Raw genomic sequence first — 12134 nt, forward strand, 5'->3', positions numbered from 1 at the left:
TACTATTGTTGCTATTAATAGATAGCTATGGTATCTGGTGAATGTCAAAACATGACTGAATGAGAAAGAGATAAAAGACAGGTAACTACTGGATACAATAAGTTCATGTGCTGGTTAGAGTACAAGATAGGACATTATAATACAGCTGGATATGCTATCAACGTTCAACCCAGAACCTGAGTGATAATCCGGTAACCAAACATGATCTTACATGAGGTAAAATGATACTCGGGTAGCCCGAAAAGAATCTGCGATCTGAAACCGCAGAAATCCGTGTGTATATTCTTCAAATGATATAAACATATACCCAGAAAAAGCTAAAGGCAATCTAAGCAGCCACCTGCGCCGACCCAGTTTATATTTATCGTAGCCCAGAGCAACAAACCCCAAAAATCAGATACAAATAACCAAACGACATACAAAGAAAAGATAAAGAAAGAATCACAGTTGCTGAATATCCCGTCCACTGCTCGCTAAATCCGACCAATTCAAATCATATCGTGGCATCCCAGATGCAATAGAAGGCTTCAATGTGAGAGAAAATTGACCAGAAACAGAAATACAAGAGATAGCATGTGACGCTGGTATATAAACAAAACAGAAGACAAAAGAAATAGAGAACAGATAGAGGGCACGCTGAATAACACGACGAACTCGCTTGCTGCGTGACGATTATGCAATCAATATCAAAAACTTGGTAGAGTTTCAACATAGATAAATGACGGAATGAAAATGCGAATGCATGAGTATGTATGCATGTATGAGTGTATATGCATGTATGTATGTTTGCGTGGTATTTTAGAAGCTGAACAGTCCGCTGCGTTTCTTTCCAAGAGGATAGACGACCAATGCAGCGAGGAAAAGACCGACGGTGAAGCCGATTGCGACCTGGACCATGCCGTATCCGATGTCGAAGACGACTCCGTGGAATTGATCGTTGCTCGTTGCTGTGGTCATGTTCTTTGCTGCGTCCACGAATCCCTGTGTGCCGTTGGCAACGACAGAGTAAGGAGTGATCTTGCTGGTGATCTGCTCTGCTGATGCGATCCCGGAGATCAGGGATCCACTAGCTGCGAGTCCGGATGGGACTAGAACAAAGATAGCAGGGAGCATCGCGGCAGCTGCGAAGCCGTGTCGCAGTCGGCTGTAGAGGTTTCCCATGACACCGATCACGAAGGCGCCCAACGCATTGGACACTTGTGTACTCGAATAGAATCGCTTCGCGCCGAAGTAGTTGGTCACATACCCCGCGAAAGCAATGACAATCATCATCGGAATTTGTTTCAACTTGGCGTGGTTGACTACGGCAAGGCAGATGGTGAAAGGAATGACGAAAGGGAAATGTTGGAGGTATTCGTTAGTGATCGGACTGGCGGGGCATGTATAATCTGAGGAGGCATTGCTATCCAAGAGGCCGTATACAGCGGTACCAATGGTGATACCGAACCCAAGGAACAGGGAGTAGATGATGGCGTAAACCATGCGGACGGAGCCCGCAACGATACTGCGGGATTGTAGCTCCAGGCTGGCGCATAGCACCATGTAGCCAGGTAGGATGAGGGCGATTGACGATTGGGCCAAAGCAGAGAAGCAGAAGAGACGTTCACCGTTGTAGCGGATGCTTCCGAAAGCCCTAGCTAGGAATGACGTCAAGACCGCTGCCGAAATCTCGAACACATTCGAGTAGAGATAGGACCGAGGGGACAGGACCAGTTGTAGAATACCCAGGAGACATCCCAGCACGAAAGCGATGGGCATGTCGATGGGGCGAGCATTGAAGGCAAAGGGCCCGACGCTGGCACTGGCGAAACCGTGAATCAAAATCAGGAACCAAACCGGGTATCTGTTCGGTCGCTTCATGATTTCCTCGAGCCGCTGGGTGGCCTCCTCGACGCCGATGACGTCGTGAATCACCTCCTTGTAGATTTGATGTACGTCAGATAGTCGACTCAGGTCAACACCCTGGTGGGAGCGGACCAGCTTTACTTCGGTGGTGTGGGTAGACGCGTCGTCAAATGAAATAATCATGCAGCCCGGCATATACAGGAATTGACCGTCGATCTCTAGAACGCGAGCAGACATCCTCATATACTCCTCCAACCTGTGTGTAGGTGCCCCGTATTTCATCAGTGCACGACAAAGTAAGAGTAGATAACGTTGACGTGAGAGGAGCTCGGCGATGTGAACAGTGATCCGGATCTCATCCTCCAATTGTGGTTTTCCCATCCTCTTAGGCATACCGGGTATAGCACCAATGCTTCGTGAGCGCTTGAGCATGGCAATAGGAGAGCTAGACGAGTTTTTGGCTGTCGATCCAGACAGAGATATGCTGGATTGGTTCGGAGATTTCTCGTACCACTTCCTTGGCCGCTGGGGCTTCCAGCTAGGGTCCGGGGACAAGCCTCGCCCACTAAGCCCTGACGAACTGCTCTGACGGGAGTGACCATACCGGCCTCGAGGATAGTTCTGCTGAGAGGGTTGATCATAGAGCTTCAGGAGGGAAGAGAGAATGCCGCCGCGATAATGAGTTGGCCGTTCGACATAGGCGTCAGGATCTCTCTCCTCAAGAGGAGTGATCTGACCAGAGCGGAGACCGGGAGAGGGAGCGCGAATGCGCGAGAAAAAGTTAAAGTCCTTTCGAGTCATTTGTCGCACTAGCTGATGGGCTTCTGCAGTGCGTGTAGATTGTCGCTTATCTATGAGGTTGTCTTCATCGTCGGAGAAGAAGTCGTATTGCTTCTCAGGAAGACTGATCATAGGAATCTCGTCACCATCCTCGGAGGGTAGCGCCACTTCTGTAGGTGTGGACGCTATTGATGACGGCAGACTTGAACGAGGACTTGGCCTTGGAGACTTTGAGGAGCGGCCAAGGAGGGATGCGAGCCTCTGAGCTCTCTCTTGTGCGGAGTAGATGGCCCTCCCCTTCTCATAGCTGACCTCATTGTCCCCGGTGACTCCTGGGGAGCTAGCCTGAGAGTGGATCGTTCGGCCGGTGACACCCGTTGGTGAACTCCCGCTGATATCAACCAAAGGAAACGATTGGGGCTCGGCGGATGCTTTATCCGTCGATGGAATGCTAGCGGTGGGTAGTGGCTTTTGCGGCAATGATGTACCCCTTCCATCAAACAGGCTCTCTGACGTTGATCCGGAGGGAACTTCGCCAAGCCCATGTTCGCTAACAGTAAACTTAACGCGATTGGTGTTCTTGAGAATGCCGGCATTCCGATGCCTGCCCTGAGCTCCGCGGAGGTCCATCGATCGGTCCTGAAGGGCTTCACTATTGGGCGATGCTAGAGAGGATACACGCGGCCCTGCAGAGGATCTACTTGCCCCCTCAGGTACTTCAGTGACGCTCGAACGCCTCGAGGAGGCGACTGGTAAGTCGAAATAACCACCGGCCATTTTGGGTTCTTTACGTGACTCGCCAAACAGGGTCCAAGCAAATTCTTTGGGTATTTGTGTTACCTGTGTTCTTTCGGCGTTCTTTTCTTGATTGCCCCTCGTGAGGTATTATTTCTTTGCTTGCCTTTTATTTGGCCTATGTCGAGCCAGCGACTAGAGCTTTGGCTGAGTGAGCGCGTGGGTGTAGCCTACCGAGACGGTTAGATCAGTACTGGGTTGCTAGCAAGAAGCTTTGCCAAGGGCTTACCTTCGTGGAATCTTGTGACAGGAAAAGCTCTTGAGCACGGACAGGATAACCTGTGTGTAGCGGTACTTTGGACACAACTACCCGGAGGGAAAAGTCGGATCGATAGGAAAGAAGGGGTAGAGGTCCCGCCACAAGGAATGATAGTACGTCACGGGGACATGGCTCCAAATCTAGGTAGGGCCTTGAAAAGCAATCCACTTGCAAGGTACAAGGAGAAAGGAGGAGATATATCTGGTATCCTCTTTTTGCCCCACGGAAGACTGATCCAAAGACCCGAATAGGAGGAGGGAAGGAAGGATGTCGTTTGATATGGAGTAGTGACTAAGAGTCGAAACAGGGAATGCCGATTGAGAATATTCAATCAGGACCGTAAAGATATTGGATATTGTGCGACCTATCGTTGAACCTGAGGTCATTCAAGGTAAGAATATTAGAAGTATTAAAGTTGCAGTAAATTGCTGATACCCAGGGTCCTGACGTTAGGGGATGTGAGAGAGATGCTGGAGGGAAGTGGAGTTTTGTATCAAATCGCTGCAGTGTCTTCGCCACGATGATAAATCACCGGCTGGGGAGAAATTTGATATCCACTGGCAGTTGAATCACCGATTAGAGTTGCCAGATAGGAAAATCAAAAACACAAGAAAAGTTCATACTCCGGCGTTTAAAAGGATTCAATCGTCTAGCCCCTCCTTTGATGGCGTCAACCCTCAGGGGATTTAGTTGGAGTAAATTACCAACAGAGAAACAAGACTGAGTGTGACAGCCAATTTCGATGGACTAGAACAACGCTTAGGCATAGTCAGGGTAGCTTTTTTTTTTGCGACTATCTTGGCTGTGACCACGGTCGACAGCAGTGGTTCCACGGGATCCACGATGGTACCACAAGTGGCCAAAGGGGAGTCACATTAAGTCTTAGATGGAGATTGTCCGGTCCATGGAGAGAATAGATTGGGACCCTTTCGTTCTTCTAGAATCTCTTGTTTCTACATGATTTTTGTCATCTTTCCCCTCCTTTTCTCGTGTTTTTGCCTTTCTATGTTTTTGGGGTTTGTTATTGTGCGGTTGGAAAATTCAAAAATCTTGAGCTGAATTGTCAGACGGTCTCCACCGGTCGAACAGTCTCGATCATCCTTCTGGAACCTTTAGAGCAGAGAAGATCACTGGATCCATTAGCGTTAGTGGAAGAAGAGGACTAAGCACAATGCTAGTCAGGCCCTCCTTTTTCTTTTCCTTCTTTCCCTTATGGATCCTCTCAAGAGGCAAAAACCGGAAGTGGATCCGAAGGAGCAAGTTTATCAAGAGATAGCAGTTGCTTTTTTAGCGCCCGAACCGGACCGCTAAAGAGAAACCCAAGGATAAGGAAAGTGACCCACGGAAGGTTCGGCCGGTCTGGACACGGAGTTCCTATTCGGAAGGCAATAAGCTGTGCGAATAAGAAGAGATACTGGCATCTCGTGTTTTTTTTTTTGTTTTTTTTTTCTTGTTCGGCTACCCGATGTTGGCTCATGAAGCCGATAGAATGCCGACCGCGTATGCGGAAATGACGAAGCTTGTTTAGCTTGACATGCACGGCATGATTGGGTTGCTTTTTCTCCTATCACACAATCGTGATCATCAACAGGAGATTTTCAAGTTATGGTGGTGGGGACAAAGAAGTGATAGTTTAGGTGGCAGTTCAGTCTTACGAAGCTCCCTGGGGCTCCGTCGTCATCGTCACGTGGCGGTAGAAAAACTTTTAGAGTATGAAGTAGCAAGATAGTAAGACCAGGAGACTGATAGGTAACAGTGAGAGATAAGGGACAGAAAAGCAGAGGAGGGGCATGGTGGGGGAGAATTCTAGAGGTGAGGTTGGAATTGAATTGATTGGATATCAGATGCAAGATGCAAGTTAATGGCAATAAGCTGGTTACGAATCCTGCTGTCCCCCCTATCAGCGATGGCTGGCGACCCCTGTGCAGATGGAGCTGTCCCTGTTGATCAGCTTCTAAACCGGGACTAATAGATTTGCCGCTGATCAGCTCTCTGAATATGCACAGGGCACCGGTAGGTCTGTGATTTTCAGCGGCGCACCGGATTGGGTATTCCGGAGGCTTCCACCGTTGATTTCTGCCCAACCATTGATTTCTTTTTTCCCACATGATATACGGAGTATATTACGGATATTAAAAATTTTGACTTCGTGGTTGCCGAATTAAAACACCTATCTGTTTTCTATTCACGTGGCGGGATCTCTATCTGACATGATGACTGAAACCGTTTCGGTCTCGCTTCTACTAATCCGAACCTTGCGAAGAAAGACAAGGTCTAACTTGGCATAAAGTTTGTTTCTGTCAGCATGGAGCTCACGGTTTCAGGTAACAGCTCCTTACATGATGTTTGAGCTATCATGGCCCACTCGACTTCATCATCGCACAGCCATGCTTCGACTGATTTGTTTCATACGTATAATTTTCATGATTGACAGAAGCGAGACCCACATCCATATCCATAATTATTTGTTGTTAATATTAGCGGGCCAGTTATATCGCTCACGCCTCTCATTGTAGTGTTTACCATGATAACAGCGTAGTACAACCATACTTTACGTTGAATGGCTGGAAGTATCATACTAGACGCCCCAGACATTGCACTGTATATTCCGAGATCGCGCCTACTCCTGTAGCACAACATCTCTCACAGCTGTGGCTCTACTGTTGCTCTCTTATGATGCTAGAAAAGTCAGTTTAGATACCAGAATATGTGGAAAGGTATTATATAACGTTTTCCCAGAGAGAATCTACATTGGCTGTTTGTGTTGTGTGTTCTAGGTACCTAAGCCACGGCATGCGTGCAATCTACCCTGATATATTCCATTTTTCCATCGCCCTGTTAATCACTGTCAAGTTCGACATAAAAAACTCTGCCTCGAACAAGGCGCATACTGCATAACAAAGACTGTTTTTACCCTGTTTCCTCCATCAGTACATAGTAATCTGTCGGTCTTATCACTGCCAAAGCAGTATATCGGTCAACGCAGTGTAACCTGACACATTCTTCAATAGCAGTCCGACTCAAGCCCAGATTCCGGGGATGACTGTGCATTCCATATTAATACAGGGACCAATACCCGATTAGGCTCGAATTAGTAGAATAAATGGTAACACTGAACACCGTTATTGGCGGGAGAGGTGATGCCGAGCCGGAACGGCATGTATGTGACTTTGGATGTCCTACAGGAATATTTCTTCCCATCATGGGGTACTGTGGGGTTGAGGAGGTAATAGGATTGGCAAATGTCAAGCAATATCTTGAGGAAAATCATTACCGCTACCAACATCAACAAGCCCATGAATAGATACTTAATAATCGGGCGGCCGGGATGCTATTTCTGGAACGAGTGGAGCCGAGCTTATTTACCCTCGTGATCTTTTTACGCCATTGTGGGCTGTCATAGAATGATGCCTATGGTTTTCTAGTTGATTGAGATTATGGTTCACATTCACAATCATATTCATATGCTATTACTATGTGTAGGGGTATGATGTTGTCGATATAACCGGTCCACCAGCACACCATGGAAATTGACCGAACATGGTACTGCTGACAAGTCCATTCCCAAAACAATACACATTCTTCGCAAAATATTATTGAATGATAAGACTAGACAAGTGGCATTGTCCTAAGCCGAGTGAGAAATACCTCTCTATGACTCAACGTCTCAAAAACCCACACCTTTATCGATCGCCACCAGCGACTAATCGGATAATAAGCACTAACAGACTGTAGCCCCCTAGATAATTACTCACAGCCCTGATAGTGGTACCGTTGACCTGGGTAAGCAGGGACTAGAGCCAGGAAACCGAGTCAGCGTTCAGCAGGTAATTGATATCTACCCTCAAGGACGGTGGCCACCGTGCAGTAAGCGAGCCAGACTAGAGCTAGCTTAGCAACTAACGGTCCCTAGATCCACTCATCCACCCGCCCACCGACATTTCCAAAGTTTTATACTCACCATCGACCTTCTAGATCTTGTGCCGCCCCAGTAGATTTGGGTCAGGTGGTCTGCAAAGATATCTCGGCTCTCGGCGAAAAAATGACAAAAGCTAAGATTAAATTAACGAATCAACAATGCTGGAAAAAGAAAGGATCAAAAGAAGCACAGATCACCGGCTGATCGACCGATGCGTCGCCATAGAATGAATCACATGGGAAGAATCTGAGGGAGGACTGGACAAAATTTTTTTTTTCCGGCACCCCCGATAAGCTAGCCCTACTTTACTCCATCTGCCATCGTTGGCATTATCAACTAGTAAGTTTTCCATTGTACCTAACGGGTTGCAGAGGTTTCTGTGTACATAATTCTGAAATGAAAACATAATAAAAAAATTAATAGACTGCTCCAGACCGACCATTGCGTTAAGTCACTATCACGATCTCAGTCACACAAAAGTGCTAGCAACATGTTACATCCCCAACCACTTGCATTTTACATAAAATTCCCGACGGTTACGAAAAATTTTAAAAAAAATGGTGCACAGACCCCACTGATTGATCAGGGATTTATCTCTCTTCCCTGTTGGCGATCACTAGCGCCAGGAAATACTTTGGAAGGCCCGATGCGCCATGATCTATAGTGGAAGCAGCTAGATCACCAACTCCCAACAAAAGTGCAGTACTAACTAGAGCAACGGCCTGATTGTGTTCCACGTGGAAAGAAGAATCAACTAGTTTGGTCTGTGCGATTTACTGAAACTGTTATTGCCTAGGAAACAGGCGTCATATAAATTTTCAATTTGGGGAGTAGCTACCCTGTGTGGGTATAAAGCATTACCCATGAAAGCAAGAAACCACGCACTAGACCCATTTCCCAGTTTATTGCTAGAGTAAAAAACTTGATAATGTATTGCTGCCCAACGATTCATTACTTCCCCTTAATTCTCTCACGCAGATGGTCAGTGCTTGCGATCTAGCGCCTGCTAATTTCCCTGCAGAATCACGGAATCGCGCCGTGCATGATGCAGAATTATCACGCCGAATTTTCATTTCAGGGTAGATACCGAAGACTTCTAATGTCGGCCCGAGAAAGGTGTAACCAGATAGACCGTTGAGCCTTACAAATATACATCATGTGGCCAATGGTCAATGCTCTGGCGGACTTCGGCACTTACAGGGACTGAGCTAGCAAGAGGGTCATACGGATGCATAGCTGTGCCAATTGATTTTTGAACCGGCTGGTTGTCCATCGATACTACCCAGCATCGCATTGTGAGCGGATCCAAAAAGACTTTACAACTATAGGTCAGAGGACGCTTAGGATGCAGCCTTGTTGCATGCTAGGAACTGTGGTTATCGCGAAATTGCGACAACCTGTGGCTATATCATAGTATCTGTAATCATTGCTTCATGCAACATCGCTTGAAGCGGTGTACCTATGTCTATCTGCAGGATTCTAGCAATAGCATCCATTGCTCCGTATACTATTTGCTTCCAAGGTGCTCTCGGTATACGCTGAAGCAATAGCTATCTGTTCAAACAAATCATCTAGCGCACCGCTCATTACCATTAATACCCTTGATAATCAATGAACGAGAATTCATTTCCTTTTCCTTTTTCATTTTGAGTATCAAAAGCGTCCCGATGATATAACTTGATATGGACGAATCAAGTATCCGCCAATCGGTGACGTGTAATCAACCTTCCTTCAAGCCAGCGATATCTTAATAGGTATGCACATTCCTTCTCTTCTCTTCTACTCGGGACTTATCCACATAAACGCGTCATCCGCCTCTATCACCTCTCGTGGATGGTGGCCTTTAGTCATAGACAAGATGCGAATGTCTCTCCCCTCGGCTCTTCTCGGTCTTCGCATGCGTTTTCGTCCGGAGTGGGACATTTTGGACAGGTATTGGGTCGATCTTCATGCGTGATGATATCATGCAGAAACTTGTACACCAAGTAGCACTCGTGTGTAGCTTCGCATTGGTGATACATGTTAGGTTTAAATTTACTACTATTGATAAGGGGTCTGAGACACGTTGAGAGATTACTCTAGGAGAGATTCTAGCCCGGAGTTGTATCAAGCAATAATCCATATATATCAGACTGCAGCTGGAAATTAAGCCCATGATGCTGTGGCTTTGAAACAAATACGAGCTTTCTTCGGGGCCTCAGTCAGCATCTCAAACAGTGCCTTTGGCAACCGAATTAGAATCTCAGTCTTTGAAACATACACGCGTCTAGAATATTCCAAGTGATAATGTCTCATGTTGAGTAGTCAAGGAATGAGACTTACGAGACGTATGCGCTTCTAGAATGGCGAATGCGAGGCTCTAGAATCATCAATTATTAGGGTTTCAACTTTCTGTGCCCCCGAAGTATGTTGACTAAGAAACCACTAAGCTGTTGTTTGTACGGCTGGCACACTTGTACTTTTGAGATAAGAAATTGCTCTCGGATAAAAGTCCAGGTTCTGGGTAAGCTTACCGAGTCTGCGAGTATGTATGGCATATTGATACATACACTGGATTCTGTATTAAACTTTGTACAGTATCCTCAAGAGACAATTAACTATTGATAACTAGATTTATGCTATATGTGTTGCTCTTATGAGTATTGCGTACGGTGTATCTAGATTCTATAGAAACGAGAAAATTTCATCCATAATGTCTCTTAGATGACGAGTTACAACATGGCAGGTATCAACGGACAGTTCAAAGCCAAGTTCGACAGAAAATCATTAATAAAATTTTAAAACCAAACCCAATTTCAACAAATAGATAATAGTCAAGAATACTGTTGAGGAATAACTTCCCCTTGTCTGCCATGACATTTCAGTACGCCACTGACGGCTCCTATTACTCCATCTGTTGGGCCTTAGTTAGAAAGCAGCCTCGTCTCTTCCACGAAGGTACGCTTACCCATGTCAAAAGATACAGAACCTGCGGTCACAAACTCAGAGTCCGGAGTTTCTATTGATGAACCCCCCGGCGCGTTCCTGCACATGCACTGGAAGTTGTGCATATTAGGGATGAGAAGTTGCCTGTAGTCGTAGTAACGACAGCCATAGCAACCACCTTGCTGGATCCCATTTCCACTATGCTCATTAGTTATTACTTATATACGAATAAAAGCATAACCAAGCCATAAAATAGTTATATACCTACCCTTGTACTGATTTAAAATTGTGTGTCTGCCTGTTCCAAGCCAGACATTGGTCCAGGTCAAGCCTCGAGTCTACAACCGCCCCCGACGGAGTTTGGGGCCGAGATGTGTTGCCTCTGTTGTCCCTGCATTTTGCCCTCATATACTGTTTCTTATTGCCATTCTGTAGCTGTTCCTCTTCTACTTTGACGTCCTGACACAGGGAGTGCAACGTTTCCTTGGACCAAAACATGGATAGGCCTCTTTCGGCGTGTGTGTGTATGTGTCGACCAGCAACCAGAGCTGCTAAATAGAAAACGACGATAACTATAAGTCGAACCATATTCTCTGAACTAAACAGAGAGTCTGATTGCAATATAGAATGATAATGAGAATTGCAGTGATTTGATGCAATAACCTTCCAGCGGGCTAGGTTCTTTATAACTCTACAAAGTTTTAGTTATCCTACTACTGTCTGCCTCTAATTATTGACCCCTGGTCTGCCCCGGGATCAAGCAGGGTAATATATGTGTGGCTATTTTCTTTGTCAAGACGGCCTGGGGCGCTGGGCAACGGTTCAGTGGGCTCTACCCAGAGGTACCTGACTTGTTCTAGACTACAATCAATAGCCATATAAGGTTTGCCAAGTTTGTTATATTGATTGATACCAAATCATAGAACAAAGCTACGGCTCCTACTATATTGTTTCAAAGATCGGCCAATGAAGAAGTTATAAATGTGTTCAGTTTCTGCCCTTGGCTGTCGGCCGTCTTAGGGAAGATCATTGGATGATTGTGAAAATTAACACTTTATCATGGGCGTGACCTGTCTAGAAACCTTTCCTACGGGAGATTTGGCGGTTTCAAATGGAGAGATAATGTATCAGTTAATGAGTACTTCATTTTCGGTTAATAAGGATGTAGACGGCAGATGTACACAAGGGTGTTGGCCTAGAACCACGCGAAAGAGTTGATGTGCCTCCTTTAACCTCCAGTCCGAAGGATTAATGACATTCCAGTCCCGGGCCAATACTCTCCTCGGACTCTTTGTTCACGAAGACCAATAACTTGCAGGGCCTCGGTTGGATCTGTACTGGCTGAGATACAAGGGTCTTTAATGTAATAGCAAATTGGACAACGGTGGGTGCTATAACAGAGAATGAAAGAATCTCAGAGTGATACTATCTTATGGTAGGGCTTAAATCGTGTAGCTTTCAGGTAACTTTACTCGTAGATCACTTTATAATCTACTGCGGCACGAGCCGAAATAGATTAACTAAACAAGAGGACTAAATAATCACCATGATCCTGGAATCTACTGACATTACATATAAAGATAGGTGTTCACCACCTGCTATAAAAGATAC

At 45.9% G+C, this 12134-nt stretch overlaps 1 protein-coding gene across 1 annotated transcript; it reads right to left on the reverse strand.

Moving 5' to 3' along the window:
• Nucleotides 1–798: 798 nt before the first annotated feature.
• Nucleotides 799–3402, reverse strand: ANOM_002542 (threonine/serine exporter family protein; the record flags this gene model as incomplete). The annotated part of the gene is made up of 1 exon (XM_015547799.1): nucleotides 799–3402. One exon carries the CDS (start codon nucleotides 3400–3402, stop codon nucleotides 799–801), a length of 2604 nt encoding a protein of 867 aa, XP_015410113.1.
• Between the last annotated feature and the right edge of the window lie 8732 nt (nucleotides 3403–12134).

This window comes from Aspergillus nomiae, assembly GCF_001204775.2.
Source record: "Aspergillus nomiae NRRL 13137 chromosome Unknown contig00036, whole genome shotgun sequence".
Taxonomy (NCBI): Eukaryota; Fungi; Ascomycota; class Eurotiomycetes; order Eurotiales; family Aspergillaceae; genus Aspergillus; species Aspergillus nomiae.